Below are 25,514 nucleotides of genomic sequence, written 5' to 3'. Positions count from 1 at the left end.
CAGAAAACCTGGAAGAGTCTTAGCAAGAAGGCAGCAGAAGTTGTAATTATCAGATAATCATCGGATCACTGAAAAATCTTATTTGAAAGGGACTGGAAGTCACTGGTCCAATTTCCAGCTCAAAGCAAGGCCATCTTCAAAGGTATCAGAGGGCATAAAACATCCAAGAGGATGCAGAAGAAAGCAGAGAGAGCACAGAGTAGTGGGTACCACAGATAACGGACTGCTCTGTAGGCCTGGCATGTAGTTACTGGGGAAGAAAATAATCGAAGTTTTTAGTCCAGTGCATGACAAAAAGAGTTAAATATTTTTGTTTCAGTACAGTGCTGCAGACCTCTTTGCCCCACCTTGAATGTGTCTTCTTGTATGCCTGTCGCTACTACCCAGAGCAATCTTACTCAGTCAGTTAGATTCAGTAGTTTTGGAGAGATATTTTATGGAGATTCAGAAAGTTTATTTTTATTTCTTTTGAAGCTGTTTTACAGTAGGAAGAATTTATAAATACCTCATCAGTTTGAAAGAGCTCTTTATGCACAAGGTAATATTAGGAACTCTCTGGAAGCCAGTACCTCATGGAATCGCTGACATTTGCAGGCAAATTTCCATTCTGACAGGATACTCACTACAAAACGCTAATGGTGCAGTACTAACACCACTTATCAAAACAGTCTTGAACAGTGTGAATAAACTTAAATTTGCATACAAGGCAAAAGAACAATTTATAATGGGGGAAGAGAATGAGAAGGAATTGAAAGAAATACATTTCTTTTCTTTTTTTAAATTTTGATTTTGAGAATCAACATATACTCCAGTCTTTTTCAAGAATACAATTCACCTGCAATCTCCAAACCAATCTAATAAATGGCACTTTTAATAGTACATTTTTCTTAATAAGACAAATTTCTTGCAGCAGTATGGCAGATTTCCAGTTTTAAGATGATCATTGCTGACATACATTTCAGGCCTGTGCATCACAAAATATTCTGTGACCTGTTAGCATTATGCCTCAAGAGTATATTTTTTGAAATGAGTGCTCTCTGTTTTAAGGGGCAACTGAAGCAGAAACACTGCTCTAATCCACCTATGCTAGGGACTTACTTTCTTATGCTAAAGACTTTTCCCAGAATAAATAGTTCTTCTTCCAGAATACTAAACATCTGTAAAGTAAATAAATTTCATTATCCAGATCCTGATATTCAAAACTTCCATTTGCAAGTCCACTCTAAATATATAGAAGACCCAATTAACAGCCAAAGCCTTGTGAAACCTTGAATCTTCGCTTCTATTAGTTTCTGTGGGCAAACTTTTAAATCCCTATTTAGGATGAAAGATTTTTAATACAGTTACTGATGTCTGAGAGTTTCTTTTCACACTAACAAAACTCCCATAGATTTCATAAAAAAATATTCAACCTGAATGACTTTCAGAATAGAAGTCCTGACATCAACAATCTTTTGTGGGTTTGTTTATTTGCATTTTTGTTTGTTTTGTTTTATTGGTTTTTAATTTTTTTTTTTTTTTTGTAAGTTAGCTAACTGTAGACTGGTTCATAGTGTTTACTGTATAAGCCCATTTGACCTCTTTTCAAGACCTTACAATGCAAACCAATACTTAGGAAATTCAGCTAGCTCTCTATACCCTTACTTCTTAAAGAGAAGTACAGAAGTCTCATCACATTCCTCTAATAAAGCTTAGTTTTAACTAAGAAAAATTTTTAACATTAGAAGAATAAACATAGATCTAGGAAGGATAAAATACACCGCCAGAAAAAAACCTAAGTGATGGAAAAATGTCCAACATGCAAGTGACAGTGGCAATATCAACAAAATACTGGGTTAAATTCAGGATGATGTACACGTGATAAACTAAATTTTCCGGCAAGGAGAAAATTATGGAGAATCTAAGAATAAGTTTAATGTTCCAGGTTTAATTTTAGGAAGTGGGTACTTCTAAATAATGCTACCTGGTGGCAAATGCTTTTATTTTTTTCTTTTAGCAAAATTTAACTTTTTACTGATAAATAAATAGCTGAAGGCACTGCTCACTTCTCTTGTATCACAGTAGTAGTGATAGCAGCAGCAAATACAGAAGCAATAGCAATAATCATAGCACTGCAGTAGACCAAAAACATTTAGAGTTTTCAAGCTGGAAACCTTCTATTGCTGTAATTCAAGCAAAATTCTCACAAACGATGTTGGTGTTGCCTGATTAGAACAGGGCACCCCAAAACATACTGGTTCTGTGGCCAGAAATGTCCATTTTGAAATCTCTGTCACAAAGTTTCAAAAGGGAAGTAAATGCCATATGATTCCAAATTCTATCCCTTCTCTAGAGCCCCACCTTGGTAGCTAGGAAGAGCCATGCTCTACCCCTCTTTCAGATGATAACACAAGAATATCTTCATCTTTGTTTTTCCCAATGAAACAGGAGAAGAAAATCCAGCATGCCTAGAAGCCAATGACTAAGCCAATATAAACAGGGAACAAGCATTGAAATTGGAATTAGATGCATAATTCCTTGAGCAGGCTGGAGAACTAATTGCTTTTCAACAACTGTAAGATTTTTTTAAATAGCTTTTTGGTAGGCTTTCTGTATTGCACTGGTAAGCACATTCAAAAGAACAGCAGATGCTGCTACATCCACATGATTTTTGAAAACTCCCAGAAACTGTTATTCCACTGCTTCTCTGGGCAGCTTGTTCCAGTGCCTGGCCACTCTGTCAATGAAAAACTTTCTCTATATCAAGATGGAATCTTCCCTGGTACAACTTTAAACCATTTCCTCTTGTCCTCTTGCTTGTTACTTGGTAGAAGAGGCCAACCCCCACCTTGCTGGAACCTCCTCTCAGGCAGTGGTAGAGAGCAATAGCATTTTCCCCAAGAGTCCTTTTCTCCTGGCTAAATGGTTGGATTCAATGATCCTAGAAGTCTTTTCCACCCTTGATGATTTTATGATGCTATAAGTTCATATTACTGTGATGCATTAGCAGGCAGCTTGCCAAGCTTGAGGGTAAACTGTGCATCATTGGTAAGTTTGGACCGGGTACAAGTACTGTGTCCAGCTCTCACCAGTAAAAAAATAGCAGCTAGTAGTGACAATTGGTGTAGTGTCAATTGGTCATTGTCACTACACCATGACCAATACAGTCTCAAAACCCTGTAGTTTTGTTTTTAAAATCTACTTTAATCTCTTTCAGATTTAAGGAAACACTTTTGTGGCAGATTCTACTTTCTGGGAAAAAAAAAATGTTACCAATACCAAAACTCTTTCTGAAACTAAACTAGAAGGCAAAATGCAAGTTAGGTCAAAGATAAAGAATGAATGTGATTTTTTTTGCCTAGGTGAAGTAAGGGTTTATGGTAACAATTTTATTTCTGTTTCTGTAGTGTACCTATAGAGATAAACATATATATTAAAAACAACACAGAACACAGTATTTCCCTCTAATGAAAGTAAAAAAAAAAAAAAAAAGTGAATTTAATTCTTTAAGTCCATTCTCTACTGCTACAAAAATTATCAGTTTTGGAAAAAAAAAAAAAAAAAACTGACACCAAAAATTACTAAGGGGACATTTTCTATTTATTGCAAGAAAAAAATCATTTCAAAGAAAAACTGACGCAGGAATCTAGCGAAAAACTCACTGTTATTAAACAATCATCCTGCTGTCCACCAGATACAAATGGATAGGGGTTTATAAAACTGCAATAGCATTTTGTTCTGATTTAGATTATTTTCCTAAAGATATTGTAAAGGAAACATTTTCTAAAAACTGATTATTTGACACAAGCTATTAGAGTCATTCTTGGTTATGTGGAAAAAATTAAAAATGAGAAAATAAATTTTCATAAATTCTTGGTTTTTTTTTTTAGTGTTGTATGCCAGGAAGGTATTTCTCCAAAGAATCATTTCCTTCAGGCAATGCATATGTTTCTTTCATGTATTTCAAAACAAACAAAAAACAATTGTGTATTTTTGTCTTTTGATTTCACTTTTTGTAAAGTAAATCAACTTGCCTCATAATAGTATTAACAAAAATACAAAGTATATTTTTTATCTCCCCTCTAGCTTCAGTTATCCTTCTCCATATGACAGCCTTATGTAGAGCTATCAGGAGTAATATATTTTAATATCCTCCCCAAATCTTAGTAATTTCTTTTCTGCAAATATAAAATGTAAAAAAGAACTGTCAATTCTTCTCATAACCTTGCTGTTTAATGATGGTAATATGGGTAGCAATATCCCTGTGATTCTAAGGAACAGATATAACCACACCTCACTATAACAATACACCTTATCTGTTTATTTATTGTAATTTTAGGACTTTCATTATTTAGCAACTCAAGGGGGTTCATATTTCACTGCTGCATATTATTAGGTGTCTCTGTGGATCTGGTCTTCCTTTGAATTATGTAATTTTATGTTTCTGTTATTGTTTTTACCAAGATTTAAAAAAACCAAAACTTATGCTACAATTAGAAACGACATTTTAACGTTTTTTACTCTAAGTCTTGTAAAATGACTGTTCCAAGCTTTTATTCAGGTGAGTTATCCCAACTTTTCACATATTTAAATTCTGAGCAGGGTTTGTTGGCACTCTATTTAAATGTGTTTAAAAGTTATTTCTTTGAGTAGATTTTTGCAATTTCTTTTTCCTGGTATCCTTTTCATAGCACATAGCATATTGCAGAGTTTGTCAATGAAGTACTGCCCTAACTCAGCACCTTGGCATTTTTTCCCCTGAAGATCATAAGGAATACCCATGGCAAAGTAAATATAGATGATGTGTAGACAAAAGACAAATGTATTTGTTTGGTTGGGTTTTTTTCCAATATCTGATTTTTTTAACACCTTGGAGATTTATAGTGTTTTTTTCTGTAAAATCAACTGCATAATGATGTCTCTTCAGTATTTTGTTTTTAATCCATTACAATGTCAAAGCTCTATAAGTACAGGTTCCTTTAAGGTGGTAATTTTTTGCTCTCGACTGGATTTCATCGAGTCTAGGGGATCTGATAGAACCTGGCATGACACACCATTATTTCAGTTCTCTCTTCTATACAGCCTCTCCACAGCTTTACAAATTAGGAACTCTTTATTGTCCCTTCAATCACAAGTTTTTTCACCCATTGCATTCAAGTTGGTTCTTTTAAGCAAATAGTGGAAAATGGTCTGATTTTCCATTTTCAGGCACTGCAGAGCATTTTGGAGACAATCAGGAGCGCCACAACTTGATCCCCAAACTGCTGATGATCTAATAAATCCAGAAATCCATTCTAGACACTGTTATAATAACCAGATGCATAAGAGAAATACGTGACAAATTCCCAGTTAAAAGGTACCTTTAAAATCTTCAAAATATAAACACTTATCTTGCTTTTAAAAATCATATTTCTAATGAGAAGCCCAGTTATTATCCATCTAAATATCAGTATTTTATGAACTCCAATATCTTTTCGATGTTAACATCACCTGAAAAACGTACCAAGAAGCTGGTTTGCTCCGTTTCCTTCTTTTATTTTCTTCTCCATATTAAAAACACAGTTCCCAGTATCAAAAAATCACAGAATCATTAATTTTGAAGGTGCCTCCATGGTCTTGTAAGTCCAACTCCTTTGCTCAAAGTTAAATCTAGAGTGTACATTGCTCTGGGCCATATTCAGTTGGGTTCTGAATGTCTCCAAGACAGAGAATCCACAACCTCTCATTGTGACCTGCTCCAATTTTTGATCAATCTTATTGTAAAACCATATTTCTTATTTGGTTTAAATGGAACTTTTCTGTGCTTCAATTTATGCACATTGCCTCCTGTCATTTTACCATATACTACTCAGATGAATCTTTCCTAATGCTGATCATCTTTAGTCACCTCTTCAACTCCACCTAACAGTTATTTAAACACATTGACAAGCTCTTACTGAGCCTTCACATCTCCAGGCTGAAAAATCTGAGCTTTTTCAGCCTCTCCTCATATGAAAGATACTCCAGTCTTTATGATTTATGCTCTGGACTTAGTTCAGTATGTCCATGTCTTTTTTGTACTGAGGAGCCCAGATCTGGTAGCATTCCTCGTGTGGCCTCACCAAGGCTGTATGGAGGGGAAGGATCACCTCTCTCAGCCTGCCTGCAGCAGGTTTTCTCACCCAGTGCAGGATGACGTTGACCTCCTTTGCCACGAGCACATCACTGGCTCATGCCCAGCTTTCATCCACCAGGATCTCCTTCTTTCAAATGCTGCTCACCTGCCAGTTGGCCCTGCATGTGAACTGGTGCATAGGATTATTCCTCTCCACGTGCTCAACTTTGCATTTCCTGGTATTAAATCTCTCTTCATTATTTAATTTTCCTGTTAATAAATCCCTTTTCATTTCCTGTTCAGCCATTTCTCTAGCCTATTGAGATCTTTCTGGTTGTCAACATGACAGTCTGATGTACCAGCCATTATTCCAGTTTTGTATCATTTGCAAAGAGAGTGACAGTGGTTGAGGAAGCACTCTGTTCCGCATATCACATCATTAGTTAAAAGACTTTTGTATCCTGCATAAGCCACTGGGAGTACTTCCTAGTGATTGGACTCTACCTGCTGTCTGGGCTGCTGGTTACAGCCCTTTGAACCTGCCTTTCCAGACAGTTTTCCATCTACTTCACCCTTCAGTTAGCCAGCCTATTCTTCTGTGTGTCTTGTTCTTACATGAATGTCTCTCAATCTTCTTTAATTCTTACCAGCTAGGGAGGTAATTTTGGAATTTGAATCACTTCACTTCCTATCATTGAGTGCTATCATTATAATGAATTCTAATTGACAGATTTTATGCTAGTCCTTAAAATAGCTCAGCTTTAAGTTTTTCCACTTCCAGAGGGACAGACTGTATTCTTGGTATTACTATGCTATGACTGTATTTTTTTCCTCTAAATCAGTCTTTCATGTGTTATAAAACATTGTGCTTTTGCTCTGTACTTTTCTATTCTCATTACTCTTGTCAAAGACTTGTTTAAAAACCTTTACTAGAATCAAGCAAATTATATCTTCTCCCTCTTTCAAATAGACTTTTGTAATTTTTTTTCTAGGAATTCTAAGTCAACTAAATGGCAATAATTCTATGTGAATCTGTATTTTAAAGTATTAGTACTACTGTTAGTATGACTGCTCCTTCCCCCAACCTCAGATTTAGTCTCTAGATCCTTCAACATAAACTATAGTATTACTTTATCATCCTGTTTCCTAATACTACAAAGAGGCTTCAGGAAGCACCAGTGTTGAAACAATCAAAATAACTGCTCCTGGACATGAAAGTGCTGCTGTTTTAGAACAATGCATGCTAAAGAAAGAAAAGGATTGCCCAATAATTTTAATAGTAATGGTGTGCTTTAAGAAGTAAGAGCACAAACAGAAAAAAGCCTGTGGATAATTACATTACCATTACTCCCACAGAGCAAAGTGGTAGGACTTCCTCAGATTTCAGAGAGGACATTTGACCAATGCAGACAGTATATATCACATACAGAGGTGAAAAGTGAAAGTAAATATCTTATGAAAGGTTGAGAAAGAAAGAGGTTGAAGCATGAAGATATCACACAATTGGGGGTAGAAATATAATGTCAATTCTAAATTTCATTTACCTAAAATAAGCCCAGTTACAAATCGTGTCCAAAAGGATGACAGGTGGAAACTGAATTCTATCAGTGAAACATAGCACAAAGTGAAGAGAAGAAAACCCTTCAAGAAACTAACTACAGTCAACACTTTATACCCACAGAGCATCTCTTGTCATTGAAGGCACACAATCTTTATAGGCCTTGCAGGTTCTGCTGTGTTCTTGGACAAGCAAATGGTGTCAGAAACTGCAAATGCCTTCTGCTGCATCAGATGAATTTGAGGAATACCACCTCCACAGCTAAATAACACTTTTCATAGCCTTTGACTAATATTTAAACTTTAGTCTTAGTTTTGCAATACCTTGTGCTTGAACGTAAAGGCAAAAACCATAAGACTAGATATGGGATAGAAAGCACTTAAAGGAAGAGCTTTGACTATACACAACATATGGTCCTTGCTCCACCATAAATTCAATATTAAGTTCACAATGGATTTGGAAGAGAAAAGTGTCGTAATTTCCAAATTACTGCAAAAACCAAAATTAATGAGGAAGTAGACACCAGGAAAGGCTGTCTGCCATTTAGGCTACCTATCTGTCTGTCTGTTATCCATCTCTTCCTCACTACTATATCTTCCTTTTTTCATAAATGAAATGTTTCTCCAACTGATGCTATAGATTTACTTATTTTTTCAACCCCAGCTTTAACAGTAACTGTAACAAAGGTGGTGCAAGGGACAAACAATCAGATTCATGTTTTCCTATAGCAAACTGCACCTGAAACAGAGACTTTTAAGCAGAGCATCTAAAAAAAAAAAAAAAAAAAACTAAAAAAAAAAGAAAAAAGAAAAAAAAGAGTAAAATTCTTATAATTTATTCCATTCTGTTTTAATTATAAACATAATCTTCCTTCTTCATACTATTCTCAGCATGATACATCTACCAGCACTCTTTTGATTATGTGAAACAAATAATGTGGAGAAAGCTATGTTTAAGTTTTATGCTATTGAGATTTCTTTCTATAAATAATTATATTTCAATGGTTTCCAAAAAAGAACTCATGAATACATTTTTTTTCCAGTGTCCCAGTGTCCCAGTTTTAATTTTTTTTTTTTTTTTAATTAACACTATACCCCCGTTTATGATTAGGCTTTAATTATATTTTATTTCATGCTGAATTCAATTTTATGGTGAACTGAAATGACATTCTATATATGTCAACACTGTCAAGCACATAGGAGTGTTAATGTTCACTTTTTCAAGGAACTAATAATAAAATTCTAGATCCTATTATTTACTTTAGGAAAGTACTTAGCTCAAAATCTCAATTTATTTGTGAATGTAGGTACAATAATAGGAAAAATTTTGTTGTCTTTATGAAATACATTCATGCTGTTTATTTTGTAGCATGCGTTAGTGCTGTAGTGGCAGAAGAGATTAAATTGTAACCAAGAGATGAAACAGATGAAAGCAGACCAGGCTCAATGATGTCAGTGGAACCTGTTAGAGGTAAAACTTGAAAACTTGCATTTAATCACTGAAATAAAAAAAAAATATATATACATAAAAGCATTTCACCGTTTTGATCAAAATCACTACCACTGAAAGATGGTATGGTGAACAGTGCTTAGGAGGATTGAATATATCAATCCAGAATGGGACTTTTTCTTTCTTCATTTGCCTGGTTCAGTTTTTTAAATTTAAGACTTTGACCATGGAAAAATAAAGTCCCTGCAATAAAAAAGCTAAACTGAAAAGTTCTTTAAACTCTCCTTGCCTCAAGAAGAAATATAATCTCAGACTCCTCAGCCAGATGGCTTTTGATCATTGCAGGGCTTATCTGAGGCAATGGAGATTCATCAAATTAGAGGACTTTCAAATGCACACGTAAGTATTATATCTTGATAATTTGCCTATTAAAAGGCCAGAAACATAATCAGAAACTACTAGGCCTCTGCGGAACAGAAATTAACATGGACATGCAGTTGGCATGCAATTGGCTAAAATAGTTGATAGTCAATGCAAGAAGGAAAATTGAATTTCTCAGACAGTACTAAATAGTGTTAACTCCCATGACAAATGAATTGTGAAACACAAATGGGACAAACTGTTGATATTAGGGGATTGAATGCTTAGAAATATTGCTGGGTTAGTTGGCAGCCTTCTGTCCCATGCAGAGAAATTTGGCAAATTTACACAGGTGGATTCATACACATGTGATTTTATTTAATTGTTCTCTGGAGTTAGAGTATTCACAAACACACAGAAAACTCTCCTTTATCTGGATTAGCTAAAACTCCACTGGTGCTATAAAGAACATAACATATTAAGGTAGTCTTTCTCAAAATCTGAGAGTGATTATTTTCCTTTCTAATATTTATTTTTCATGCCATGTGCCAAATAAATTATTTACCTATCTCAGAAGCAGCCACTGTGATGTTGTACCAAGGAATCTCCTCTCTGTCAAAGATCTTGGCAGTCTTAATGGTTCCAGTACTAGCATCAATGGTGAAATACCTATCTTCTTCTGTGTTATGATCAATGAAATATCTATGAAGAAATATAAAAATAAATATATATTTGTTGCAGTGTATATAATCCAAAGTAACAGAAAGCTGTATAAGAGTATTACTTTCAAGCTTTTAAAATCACAGACATTTATAAAAAACAACCTGAAAAAAATCTATAATTTGGAGAAACCCAAAGTAACACTATTTAATTTCTTTCATAATTTCTTTCATAACCTTTATTTCTTTTGATACATAACAATATTTCCACTGTGAGTCACAAAGATATAAATGGCTAACAGGTGGTATTTTGCACAGCAGCATACAACCCTGTCAAAGGTAAGATACACATGTATTTTGACTAAAAATCATGAAATGGAAAAGCAGAAAAGAAAGCAGAAACTAGGTTATTATTATTCGGCTTATTTGCCTGTCACTGCAAACCAGTGTGATCAGCCTTGGATCCTGTTTCAAAGCATGCCTCTCTGACATTAACTCGATGACAAAGTGACACAAAAGCCATTTGGAACATGACTATTACAGAGAATCTGAAACATCTGGTTCCCAGAGCAGCCACTGACACTACCCTGGAAACAAAACTAAACTTCCCTGCTTTGCTCCCTTGGCTTCTGGGCATTTTGCCTAGCAGGGAAACTAAAAGCCTTGAAGTGGGTAATGGAAGCAGAGGGAAAGAGCACAAGAGAAGAGATTGACAACTTTTCTCAAAGCTGGAATTATGTACAATGGCTTTTAAAAAATGAAGCAATTACTCAACCCTTACAAGCCTTCTTGACTAACTCCAGAAAAAAAAATAAAAAAAATGAAAGCAAATATTTTCTATATCATAATTACTTTTCCTGATAATTTGTCAGCCCTGCTTTCATTTTGTGAAATTACGTATATTTAATATATGAAAGGCATATAAAGGTCAAAATTATTTATTTGTCCCATCTAATTGTTCTTATTTTTTTATCACCAGAATGTAATTTCTAGCTAATAAAAAGAGTGGCACACATAACAGTTGCCAAGCACAAAACAATTAAAAATAAGTTTTAATTCTCTCACAATGTACTTATTAATACCAGCTGTGTAAACAAAAAGCAAGCAAACAATGATTGAATGATATATTAGAGGCAGAGATGATGTGAAAAATTAAAAGCACTTAGAAGGGAAAGCAGAAATCTGAGTGAGTCACCTTAACTGGTCAAAGGATTGGAGACTCAGTGGAAAAGCCAGATAGGATTTGGTGACTTAGGGTAGATCTTCCTTAGTGGAGAGAACCCATCTCTCCTACCTGCAAGAAGTATTTACATCTGCCTTACAGTATGCTACTTGCCTTTTGGAACTCCAGATTTTCTTGCCATACCTCAAGTATTTTCAGCAGCTAAAGAGAGTCTTGTCCTGCAAACATTAATTACTCTGGACAGTCTTTGCTTATTATCAACATCAGGCAGTGACCTCAGTGACTATTCTGTTACTCATTACTGTGCTGTCCACAGAGCCATGAAAATAAGGCTATGTATTTTTCGTAGACAGTAACTTAAAAATAGACAGAATGTCATATTGGGCTTCAATGAGAAAAAAACTTAAAGCAATAAGAATGCCCATTGTGTGTATACGACTTATGACAAAATGTTACCTCTTCCTCTGAGCAAAGTGCAGAAAAAAAGAGAAAAATATCTGTCCCAAAAATGAAGCTTGTGTAGAAAAGCTTTGTTTGACTTTCTGATGAATTGTGATAATCTAATAATTCATTTTCATAGACATATTGTAAAAGATGGTCTTTTTTCTTTTTTTTTAAATATGAGCATCTTTTTTCCTAAATCACTTACTTAAGTGTCTTCCATTTAAAGAATTTAGGATTGGATGAATAACTTCAATTGTATTTTCTGTGTCATTAATGAAAACAAAATAATCTTGTAGTAACTCACTGTACTAACGCTTTTACTTCCAATTATGCTAGAATAATGATTTTTTTTTGTAATTTTTCCACAATAGCACTTCACTTTCATGTGCTAACTTTTACATACAGTTTGAAATATCCACAGATTAACAATTCTTCATCAATTAATGAATAAGGGAGTGGTACTTTCTTAGGTTTTTCCATTATTAAAATATTCAGTTCTCCTCCACTACTCCATATTCTTCCTTAAAACTGGGTTGTGCATCACATCTAAAGTAGGTATTTGCCCTTCTGTTCCCCAGCTTTCATTAATGTGTCAGTAAAACAAGTTACAGAAGATATTCCCACACAGCAGAAAAACCAGGAATGCTAGTTCTGCTTCCAACTGCCTTAAAAATATTTTGTATAAGAGCTTTCTTGGTAGAGAGAATAATTTTTGTCATGTAAGAGGACATTTAAAACAAGTTTCGATGTTTTTACAAAGTGCTGAACAATTTAGACCTCTATAAATATTAGTCACTCATTTATCTACACATTGAGAATAGAGGCCAGATACATCCATAAATAGAGCACATTCTTGAGCCAAGGATGCTTTACTTAAGCTTCTGAATTTACTTCATCTGACTAAAATAATTACTTTCATCTGGATAATAGTGGCAACAGGCAGTCGTTCCCTTCTGCTCCTACCCTTCCCTCCACATCTACTGATCTGCTTTACGATGCTTTTTCTAGACTGCAAAAAGATATAGTGCAAGTTTTGAATTTCAATGAGTAATTTCAAAAGAGATTTTTTACCTTAACTCTGTTGATGGTTTCTGCTCACTTAGAATGCATTAATTCAAAAATTTATTTAAAATATCCATTTGAGATATTTATTTATTTATAGACATTTACTCATGACAATGCCACGTGACTAAGCATGCTTATAACCTCTGCACATTAAACCTGCACATCAGAGCTGCATGACACATGTTAATAAAGAGACTTAATAACAAGACATGCCTAGAAAAACAGCTCTCCAAAAAACTGTTTGCATGCAAACCAGCAACAGAAACCAATCTGAAATAAACTTTATTAAAAAGAATCATGAATATAGAAAACTTAATAGTCACACCATCTGAAGATAATCTGAAAGAAATTAAATACCAAAACTGAATACTGCTAACACTGGGAAACGCAACATGTGCCATGTTTTTATTAGGCAATATAAGTGAATGGAAATGCATTCCCAGCTTCATCCTTATCCTCTGACCAAAGCAAGCCACTGGCTCTTCTGGCTTCATTCCTCACTTCCTGCCTTTTAGTGAAGCAGTGAGTCAGTGATGAAAACTCAAAGCATTTGCATTAAATAGGATGTAAAGAGAAGTATATAAGAATGATGACCCTTCAGCAGAAGGTCACTATGGAACATACAAATCTGCTTTCAGTATTCGACCTGTCAGACTCCAATGATGCAAAGACTGATTAAAATGGAGAAGAACTTCAAGGGTCCTAAAGTAGTTTAGAAATATTAATGATCTCCAAATATTTTAGAATCTATCTAAATTATTGTCTTAGTATTAACATCAGTCTATCACTGGATAGACACCTGGCATAGGCTGTTACTTTTCTGTTATGGCTCTATCTAGTTACTGTGTTTTAAGGATGAACCTAGAATTTGAACTTTTCAAATAGTTTCGAGACTTTAGGTTGTTTCTTTCTTTTTCTTAATCAAATCTTTAACTTATCTTTTCATTATGTTATTTTTAATTTATAACCCTCTTTATCAACTGCAAAAATGAATTCTGTTACATATTTCTACCTTGGCTGCCAATCTCATATTGATAATAAACTTCCAAAGACAAATTTCAGCCAGATGTGAATTCAAGGATTTGAATTCACATACTTCCTTGACTTTTGAGATGTAAGCAAATAGCCAGTTCTCAAATAACAAGTGAAGCTGCTTACAAAGGATTACTAAAAGAAAGTCCATGGGAATGGAACAGAACCTTTACCAACCAATTATATCTTTAAAGACTTATCAGTTAAAAGGCAAATGCCATTGTAAGGAAACCTGTTCAGTTAAAGATTTAAGCAAGAGATTTTACCAAAAAGAGATAAAGTACAGAAATTTTAATGTAATTTTATAAAATGTCTTAGAAAAGGAAGAGTAAGCAACTGCACAGAATGAGAAAAGGAGGTGTACCATGACAAAGACTGAGAGAACCAACCAGCTGACACTCTCTGTGTTTGACCAGCTGGTGAACAACAAGAAATGACCCATGCTGGGACATAACTTGAATGTGTGCCTTTTATCTTCTCTCTGCCTCCTGACAGCAGCACTCATGAGCCTGGGAAGCAGCAGCAAAGCCTTGAAGCCAAATGAGATGGTGGGGAGACATTCTGTTGCCGTGACTGTCTTGCACTACAACACATCCATTCCAGGGCCAATTTATTTCCCCATAGTTCAAACAAATTCAGCCAGGAGAGAAAAGCAATTGTGAAGTATGAGTCAGAAGTCAAGCCAATCAGCAGGTAACCAATTTTCTCCCTGCAGCATGTCTGGTACATTAAGGAGACATTCGATGTTCCAGAGCTCCTTGGCAGAAGGCTGCTGCTGAGAGCTGCAGCCTTCAACTGTGCTTTCCAGGTGTGAAAATTGAATACATTTGAAGATAGCTTGGAGAAGGTATCCCCTCTGTTTATTCTTCCTTTGCTTTCTTTTCAAGCAGATATAGCATAACTTTAAGAAAGATACTGCTCCTCTCACAGCATTTAAAGGGAGCTGATTCAATATGCTGTCCCTGCTGAGTTCTGTCTGGTGCTGGCTGCCAGCTGACATCCACCAGCTGATCAGTAGTACCTTGTTGTTTCCATACAGGGCTCCTGGCTCACCTCTCATGCTGAAATCTCAGCTCAGCCTGAGTGGCGGTGTTCCATGTCCTAGTCCTAGAGATGTGAGTTGCAGGATCCCTGGGGACACAGGAATTCACAGCAATGAACCACTGTCTCTCAGAAATGTCCCTGAGAGGCAGCCACTGCTGGTTTGAATTTCATGAAGAAGCCAGCTTCCTGCTCCAGTCCTTATTCCCATCCTCTAGCACACTACTCACCTTGAACACAGGAAATTTGAAGCACTGTTCAATTGAATTAAATAAATGTCTAGTTCTTTCTAGACACTCATCATTTCTAGCTGGCAGTTTCTGTCTGCATGTGTTAATCAGTGATCATTTTTCCAGCTAATTCTGCCAGTCAGTGTAGGCTAAGAACAGGCCACACCCTCGAAGGCATAATTCAGAATTCAAAGCAAGATAAAGGTTTGTCTTCTTATCATGACTTTATGAATTTCTTCATAGGATTATGACTGTCCAAAATCATTTCAAGTAGATTTGTTGATGGCAGAACCATATCTTAGTATATCCAAGTTGCTTGTTATTCAAAGAGATTAACATTCAGATGCTGATAAGCAAAAAGGTGCAGTCAGTGTTACATGAGAAACACTTTTTTTCCCTACAAGCTAGCTACAGCTACAGCTACTTCTCTACAGCTACGCCTGCTTTTGTACCTACCAGCCAAAAGAATGGTATTCTACTTACTTTTATTTTTTCTATATATATTATACACTAAACCAAATAAAACCAAGATTGATAGATTTATGCCTATTTATTGGAGTTGCATGACCCTATCAAAATGACTATACTCTAGAGATGTTCGTATATGAAGGCTGACTCTAAAACCATAAAAGACTGTTAATGCTTGAGACATTCTGAAGTCAGTAAACATTATAGAAACATAAAGATGATGTTCTGGCATGAAAAATCTGTCTTTCATGGTCAAAAATTGATCTGATAGTGTTTCCTCTCTCAGCTATCAGGGAGGGATGGAGGTGATTCTGGTTGATGAGGGATTCTGACCACTATCCCGAGCTAGATTTTTCCTAGTCAGAAGAACTGTCAGAACATCTTACCAGTTCCTGCTCAAGGACATGGACCTGCTTGTTACTGGGAGACCTAGGACACATAATTTGACAAGAATCAAAACTAATTAGAGGCCTCAGGGGACAAAGCAGCAAGAGACCTCTCACCTCAACACTATAAAGAAAGCTTTTAAAATGTTCTCTTCCTGTGAAGTCAGATGGAGGATTAGTGATGAAATTGAAGAAAAATTCCCATCTCTCTCCCGCCATTCAAAGTAGGGTATTCTTTTTCTGTCTCAGTTTACTGACAGTTTTAGAGAGAATACTGGGGGATTATGATGGTGTTGTGCTTTGAGGTCTCCTTTGAGGAGGGCAGATTTCTGCCTTTGTCTTCTCCATTGCAGGCCTGGCAGAATCTGGAAAATCTCACATGTCCTCCCATAGGCATATGAAGGAGGGATGGTCACTCTACATGATGGCACTGATCTCAGCAAGCTACCCTAAGTACAGCCAAGAAAGAATCCAAGACTCATTTAATCATAGCCTGGGTTGGAAGGGAGCAACCATGGATATCACCTAGCTCTGACCTCTCTGACATGGGCAGTGAGACCTTCTCCTAGACCCGATTGCTCAGAGCCCCATTCCACCAGGCCTTACACATTTCCAGGTATGTGGCATCTGTAACTTCTCTGGGCAACCTTCTTCAACATCTTACCACCCTCACAGTGGAGAATTTTCTGTTAATATCTAAGCTCTTTCAGTTTGAAGCCATTCCCTCTTGTCCTGTCACTACATGCTTTTGTAAATAGTCCCTCCCCATCTTTTGTGTAGGCTCCCTTCAGGTACTGGGAAGCTGTAATTATGTCACCCCAAACAGTCTACCAGTCCTCTCACCCAGTCCATCTCTTCCCAGTTTGGAGAAAATTATGTTGTGGGGGACTGTGTCAAAACCTTCATGGAAGTCCATATAAATGACATCTGTAACCCTTTCCTTCTCCACTGATACAGCGATTCCATCAAGGCCACCAGACTGGTCAAGCAAGACTTGTCCTTAGAAGAGCCATGCTGGCTGTACACAGGACAGCAGGGAAAAAAGTGATTTTATTCCTCTTACATGACATTCAAAGAGCAAGTAAGGCAAATGAAAATAACTAGGAGAAGGGACTTCTGTATTTTCCAGAAGGGGAACAGCCTTATCCCTTCTCTCTACTGAGAGCACAGAGACTGAATTGATCTCAGAGAATGGGGGAGGTGGGGGGAAACCTTAAAAATATAATTTAATTTTCAGCCCCTCCCTTTAATCCTTTAATGCAGTTGTCTTGCACCTCCCTTTAATTTGAATAACAAATTGAGGTTTTATTCTACCTCTAGCAAATTTAAACTTAACATTAGAAAAGAAGTCTAAAACGTGTTTTTTTACCAATACTTTATGTCTTAAGAATTTGAGAAATAATAATAGAAAATCATAAAACTTATGGGTTATGTTCTTTTATCTATGTATAAACATGCCTCTTAAAATATTGTTTACTGAAAATTAAGATTACTTTCTAAAGGCTGATGACAAAAATTATTCACATTCAGATGAATCTAAAAGATGACTACCTTTTACAGTCAATGCAGCAAAAGTTTAAATAAGTTTTGCTACCTAATGGAGGAATTGAAGACAAAATTCCAACACCACATTAATTTTTATAATCATATGCACCTGTAATTCATTAATTTCTTCTTATTTTTTCTGAAAGAGGGAAAGAGAAGTTTCCCAATTCAAATCAAAGTATGACAAGGGAACTATGAATTTATTAGAGCCTCTGCACACAAGATGTGGTGTTGGAAAGCAAGTTTTTGTACTCATGAGTATATACATGTATTATACCCATCAAGATATATCATCCATTTTAAGGCAACAACATAAGACCCTTACAAAAGTGGGAGGCAAAATCATGGCTGAGATTGTACTATTATTCTTCACCAATTTAGCACAAAATTAAAAGTCAATTTTTAGGACAAAAGAAATTTTTAAAAAATTAAAATTAATTTTAGCACAAAATTTAAAAAAAAAACCAAAAAACCTCAAACCAAAATCAAAGTACCAGGTTTTTTTCTCTGACTTGTTTCCTTTAGTTGATCAATCCTTGTGAATAAAATACATTATAGCAAGACATATTACCACCTGATTGGGGTCCAACAGAAAATTTACTTGAATTCCAAAATATTGATATAACAGATCAATCTTCCAAGGACCAAAAGAATAAACAAAAAAGCAAAGTTGCTTTCAGCCAAGCGATTGTAGACCTTCTAAAAAGGGAAGATGCTTATCTTTCTTATCTTTTGACACTACTGTCACAGTCAGAGTCCTGATCAGGACCTGTACCCCATTCACCAGAAATTTTTCATTTGATATAAGGAAAAGAAAAATTCTTCCCAGAATTGTAAGCAACCTTAGTTAAACATAATAAGTGGGTTTAAAAAAAATTACTGGGGTGGGGGGGGCAGAGGTCCTATCATTAATGCTCAAACCAGTGATTTACCTCCTGCATCACTGCATGACAAAGTAGCACTCAAAGGCATGATGTGATGTTACCGTATTTCTTTAATGGGATGTCTTTTTTTCTCAAACACTGCACTTAAGTGTATAAAGTTAACAAAGGCTTTCAGTTCTTCATAGTACATTATCATACTGGGAAGTTATTCTGGGAAAGCTGGTCTATGTCATAGAACTACTTTCACTATTACATCAGAACTGCAGAAAGTGTCATGGTCTTAAAAGTACATCTTAGGTCTTTTCTGAATCACTGCCTTGGAGGTGGCTTGGGGAACAGCTGAACCATTATGCTCCCAAAAAACATTCCACTGGCAACAGACCAGAGGCAGTTGGAAAGCTCCAAGGATCACGTGGAGTATGAGCAGTGCCTGGGTGGACTCACCACGCAAGGATCACCACCTACAGGAGGATGTCAGGGTTTCAAGAGGCGCTGCCCTGCCCTGAGGCAGCACTAACAGCGGGGTGCCTTGCCAATTAAAGGCTGTTTGCACCCCTAATCTCCATGCAGGTCTTCTGACTATGATTTCAGAAAGAAAAAAAGATAACTTCTAAGTAGATATACAGAGATTTAAAATGAATAATGGACTAAGAAAAAACTGTAATTAGAGCATTTAATAGTCATGCTTTCTTCTGTATTGTGTGGGAAGATGCTTTTCAAGATCCACTTGCACATCAGATATTATTATAAGACGTGACTTAACGCTGACCTTTTCAAGCAACAAAAGATATGAGTTTGGAAGCAGAATACTTGACAAAAAGAAATTAAAGAGGATTAGTTTCCCATAAATGTTCCAACAGGACAGTAATACCTGTGAATGAATGACAAATAAAGATGTTTTCTGTTGTTTTAGAAAATATTTTTAGGTAAATTTTTAAGTGATTTTCAAACTACTCAAAATCCCTTTATATTTAAAATTAATACATGATGAAGTTTTACTATTTTTATTTCTTATGCTTTCTATTATGTCTTGCTTTTCATATTTCAGTAGAATCATAATGTTATTCTGAAACAGAGCATTTTAAAAAGTTTCCCTGTAAATGCATTTCTATCTTTTTAAAGAAAAAAAACATCAATCAACTTGAAAAGAAAAATCCTTTTGAACAGTTCAAAGGACCAAGCAGATAAGTACTGAACAAAAAGACCTCACCTCTATTAGCTACATTTGTTGTTACAGTTCTGCTAGGGTTTAAAGACTAAAACACTAGTACAAGCACTGGCAAAAAGTCAGTGCCTTCTGACGACTACTCAGCTCAGGAACAAGATGAAATCACTGTGATGAAATTGCAGTGAGGAAATAAGGACAAAAATCCACTTTGTCTCCCTCTACTGATAGCAGTAGATGATGCTATTTATTTTTGTGTACAGTTCAAATAACTTAAAAAATTTCAGCACTGTTAATTACCCTAACTAAACTTCCAACCATTATTCTGTATACAAGAATTGTTCCTGCCATCAAATTAACTGTTGCTTAATTGGGCAGTGAGCAAATCACAGCACTGTATCTCTTTTAGCAGCTGAATAGCAAAGTGATATGGTTTCAACTGTGTGTGCCTAAATGCTTCATCAATCTCATATACAGCAGCAAGTGTCCTCACAAAGTGGAAAAAGATGCACAAGTAGATTAGGAAAGACTGATAAGCAAATCACTGCTCTGTATCTTGCCCTGTAGCCTCACAGTGTTTGGAGATCTATCTGAGCCATTTGGATAAGTGCTGTTCTATTACCCCCCTGCTGCCCAGAGATCAGCAGGTCAAGTCCTGTCTGTACCCATCTTCCCTGGAGATTGTGGTCTCTGCTTTCTAAAAAAGTTATATTGAATCTTCTTAGTTACATTTTTTAATCACTATTTTCATTTTCAATTAGCTAGGAATTGTGGGGAAACAAAGAAGAGACGTGACCTTGTTTCTTCTGACTGTCTTTCAGACTCACCAGGGTTTCAGACAAACAGTGGGGACAAATCCTGCAGCACAAAAGGCCATAAGGCACTGCATGAGCACTTCTGAGAAATACAGCCCCCTCTGAGTGGCTCCTTTGCTCGTCACTCTCGAGTGGAGCACGGGGAAGGACCCTACCTCCGAGTGGAGCAGCAGCTCAGCCCATGCAGTCTGTCCCCCTTCTCAGGTCACACCTCTTCCAACCCATAGTTTCCCAAGCTGTAGACAGATCTTCAAACAATACAAAGCCCTTCTGTACTACATCAGTATTTCTGTGCAAAGTTGAGGTAAGGGAGGGGGGATTGGAGCTGTCCATTCTCAGACCAGCATTTCTGCTCCCACAGCAGGAAGCTCAAGGAAAACTTGAGGGCACACCAACCCAGCCTGGTGTTTGTTTAGAGTCCCACACAGCAAGATGTTAGTTCAGGCCTCGGAGAATCAGCATCTTCATAAAAAAGCCCCCACTCTCACAAATGATGTTCACTGTCAGTTCCACCAAGACACATAAAGTCTGGCTAGAGGGTGGACCTGGTCACAACATAATGCCAAGGATATCTGAGCTGCCACTGCCCTTGCCAAACCCCACCAACATGTAACTGTGAGAAAAGTATTCTGTGCTGTTCTTGTGAGTTAGCAAAGACCGCCTGAAGATAAGGAGAAGCCCCATATCTCTCCTGAAGGAAGACCAAGATTGTCACCATGGAGACAGAGTGGAGGAAAGTTAGGAGATATGGACTCTGGCTAGCTCACAGAGTGACATGGCTCCCCGGTCACCTACTGGGAACTCTGTTTCTCTTATATGACCAAGGGACACTGAATGTGTATGTTGGATGGGTGTCAGTGCCTTGAAAAAGTATAAAAGCAATGTTCCTAAAAATAAATCACTCTCTCTTGCACCTTCGATGGAGTCGTGTACTTTTGTACCGTGTCGTGCTCTATAACGACATGTAACTGAGTGAGACCTGGCTCCCTTCAGATCTTCATGGTTTGGTATGGTATATTAGCACTATATATTTTTCTCCATTGAGACATAGATATATGGAAGGAACAATTAAAAAATATATGTCAATTGTGGTAAAAACATGACAGACAAAAGTAAGAACAATTTTTTTCCCTCAATTATATGAATAATATGGATACTTCACATTCTGTCTTCAATCCCTGCTTACAAATTCAGGTTTGGCGGGAAAAAAAAGCAAATACACCAAGATCAATATTTGAAAATATTTTTCCATCTGATCCCTCTATCTTCAGATTACTGCCTGTTTCACCTAGAAAATCTACTTCTGGCCTACCCAGGCTTTGTGCAAACTACTGCTGTTTCCCTTTTGCCAGATTTATCTCTTTCTAGACAAAACTGTTATGGGCAACAGACAGTTGAATTATGGACCAGCTAATCAAATATGTACTTACCCTTCCTACTCCAAATTTCCACGACAGTAATTGGTCTGACTGTGTTAATAGCTTCAGAATCATAGTATTAGAGCTACAGGCATTTGGCAGCTATTTTTAGTAAAATTGTATTATGTATGTTACAATCTAGGCACAAATACCATAGTGGAAATTTTTCAAAGGCAATAACTTGCCACTAAGAAATTGCATATATTGATTCTCTGACACAAAACATTTTGAATCTTAGACTATTATCACAAAAGAATCATAAAAATCTGATGTCTTCATAGCTCTGAAAAGATTGTTTCACCTTACTATGACTATTACACATACTTATGAAATTTCAACTCAGTCAGGAAACTAAATATTCCAAACTAGCTGAAGAAAAACTTTCCAAGGACATAATAAAATGATTTCTACAACAGCTATATCATTATGCCATGGAAAGGAAAAGCATAAAAAACATTTTTGTGGATATTTTTTGGAAACTTTTTAGATCTACTGCCACCTTTGACACATAAAGTTCATATATTGTTCCACAAAATTCATTATTGCATGTTTGATTCTTTTGATGCTCTACTGAAGCTGAAGCATGTTACAAAATATTGGGCTCATCCTCAACCAAAGTTTTGCCAAAAACAAGCCTGTTTTTCTCTATAAGGAAGATGTATCTAAATCTGATGCTCTCTTGCACAAGCATCTGGGACAGCTACAGTACAGTAAGTATGCAGAGGGCCAATGCAATTTTGTCAGACAGGGCGAAAACAGTGCTATGATATTTTAAAGATTTACAGTAGGACGCCATTGGAAAATCAGTCCTTTGCTCAGACCAATGATGGGAATTATATTTGGTGCAAACCAAATAAAAGTTGAAGGTTATGTTACTAAATCTAATCTATACTGACTGATCATGACACTGTTCTGACCTATGTTTCCCTTTATGTACTAAAATAAACCATCTTCATTCATTCCAGATCTCACTAACCACTAAGCTTCTGAAATTCAATATCAAGATTGAATATTTAATCCCCATAATTTGGATTTACTATACCTCACTAAACTGTTTGCAGCATCAGGGTCATGTGCTGTTACTGTGCCAATAGGAGTCCCAATCTTTGCATTTTCATAAACTTCCATGACATAGGAAGGCATAGTGAAGAGCGGGGGTTCGTCCACATCACCAACGATGACCTTCAACATGGTTACATCCTTGAATGGTCCCAGGTGCGAAAAGCGAAAATCCAGGTGAGTATTTGCTCCCTCTATGTTAAGTGTATATGATTTCTTTTTTTCATAGTTGAGTGGCTGTTGGAAGAAAAAAAATTCTCAGAGACATTCTGACATTCTGTTCTCCAGTTTAGCCTGCTAGCAACTTAACAACATCTTTTCTGTTTAACTTAAACATTTCTTCATATTACTGGAAAGGGATGATATTCTCTGATATTCTGGCAGCCACTGTCATACCTTGTATGTAGAAGGATATAAATGAAGCAGGATGGTTTCAATTTTTCTCTGCAACAGAATATTGGAAAATATGCCAGTTTTGGAAATAGCCCAGGGTTTAGAATGAGCCTCAGATTCTACTTTCATGATAATGTAGTGTCTGGATTTTGTAACTTTTTGGTTTTAATCAGTAAATCCTATGTCCTGAAAAAGGTAGAGACTGATGTATCCTGAATTAAAACAACTTCACATCTTAAATAAAAAAGTGTCATAGACAGTGACAGGGACATTAAAATTCTTTTGGGCATTTCTTTTATCCTCACTGAATAAAAGCAACTTCTTACAGGAAAAGACTCACTCAATGTAAGAGAGCAGATGCAGTTTGTCTATGTCCAACAGTTTCAAAACACAGTCGTATCATAAAAAGCAGTTGCATATGAGTGGAATTTTTTTTTAGAACCAGAATTTTTATTTCCCTATGGCATGGCAGAATTCCACTGATACCAGTATCATTTGGTGTGGACATTACAATCTATCTAACAAAAACTCTTCATCCAAGTTTAAAATGGTATTTCCTGTCACCCCAAGGAGTGGCAAAGTAATACATTAGGCAAGACATATGAGGAACTCAATATATAGGGCTTGTCACTGTCAGTGTGCATTTCGTAGATGAAATCTACAATAAATTTGACTGATGATGTATAAAAAAAAATAGTTCAGGACTTATATACACTTTATGTATTTGTTTGATTTCTCCTTTGTATACTCATAGACAATTAATTCATTCTCTGAACTCTGAATGCAAAACCAAAAAGTTCTTGAAACTTGGAAATTTACCATAGCCTGGTAAATCTATTACTACTCAAGAAAAAACAGCTAAGTATGCTACTCAAGTAAATTCATAAAGAAATATACATTTAATAAATTCTAACTCAGATGTCCATTAATTTATGGGTTTTTTTGTTATGAGCAGCCAAGTATTGACTAGTGATTTTCATTTCTCTGCAGCATGCACATTCTAAGAATAAACAGGATTGCAACTTTATCTTTGCTGTCTTTTTGGAAAACTTAGTTTCTATTGACAATGACTGAATTAACTTGTTCAGGAAGATTAATTTCTCTCAGAAAACACATGAGGAATGACACAAACTCTTGTAGTAACACAAACTCTTTCTTTTATCTAGTTCTTTGATCAGACAATAATACATTTTTTAAGGGAAAAAAATCTGTTCATATAATCAGAAAAAGCTGACATTTTAAATATAGTCAGAGTCGTTTTTTGCTTTCATTTGCTTTTTTTTTCCTTCCTATAAGATCTCAATTATTAGCTGTAGATATACGGTGAGAGACAGACTTGTCTTGTGTCTCTAAATATGCAAAACATTTTTATATTTACTTAAAATTATCATTGTCTGAAGATCATTGTCTTCCCCAGAAAGAAAGCAAAATGTTTATATTTTAGATGAATTAAAGAGAATTTTTGTTCATGTTTTCTATTTTCCCAATTAATAATATCCTTTCATTACAATTAACAACACAACTTCAGTATGTATTCATTGGCCAAACTGAAAATGCCAAATGTAGCTCAAGTGACCAGTTACTGGGCTAACTGGAAAATCCTGCTCTGCCCTATACTGCACTTTGAGTTTCTACTATGAAACTCCCAAAAGGAATCTCATATTAGGGTAACTGTAACTCCCAAAAAGAGTTACAGCATTTTATGGGAAATAACTATCTGTTTCTTGAACATTTCCAGTTTCAATTTACAAAATTGAAGAGACATGGGCTGTTAGACACTTTTTCTGGGAAACCTGAATGATACTTGGTGACTTGAAGTCAGGAAAGTTCCAACACATTTTTCTGAAAATCATGACAAAGAGGGAGCATGATGACCATTCTTTTTTTTGAAGAATACAGAGAATAATAGCTTTTACTGGGCTATTTTCCTCCAGTTTCTTACTCAAATGAGGAAATGCGGGAGGAAAAGTAGAAATACTTCATGACAGTTTGCAATCAACCCTTTGTGGAAGGATCTTTGAGACTGAAGAATGGCTCTACAGGTTCGTCAATAAGAAAGATAATGAAAGTACTGGATGTTTTGGGCCAGCACAGATTGAGACTAAAAAAGATTCTAACACTCCTAGCCTTTGCATAGAAGGGGAGGCACTGAAAAGTTTTATTTATGCATCAGAATCTTACATAAGGGAAGCTTTAATATTTTTATGAGGATTTCAGGTTATTAGACACTATAATATATTTAGTTCTGGCTTTTCTGACGTGCCTACTGTAGATTCTTCTGGAGAAG

General features: G+C 36.0%; 1 protein-coding gene across 2 annotated transcripts in view; it reads right to left on the bottom strand.

The window, feature by feature from the left end:
- CDH18 (cadherin 18) overlaps positions 1-25,514 on the bottom strand; it is a 157,393-nt gene that overhangs the window by 21,073 nt on the left and 110,806 nt on the right. For both annotated transcript variants that reach the window (XM_018926918.3, XM_009095239.4), the window contains exons 6-7: positions 22,818-23,071; positions 10,006-10,142 (exon numbers count right to left, since the gene is read on the bottom strand). In XM_018926918.3, coding sequence (XP_018782463.1) covers positions 10,006-10,142; positions 22,818-23,071 — 391 coding nt within the window. The remainder of the gene's footprint in view (positions 1-10,005; positions 10,143-22,817; positions 23,072-25,514) is intronic.

Source organism: Serinus canaria, chromosome 2, assembly GCF_022539315.1.
Source record: "Serinus canaria isolate serCan28SL12 chromosome 2, serCan2020, whole genome shotgun sequence".
NCBI lineage: Eukaryota > Metazoa > Chordata > Aves > Passeriformes > Fringillidae > Serinus > Serinus canaria.
Note: the sequence above shows the minus strand (reverse complement) of the source record. Positions and strands in the feature narration are given on the sequence as shown.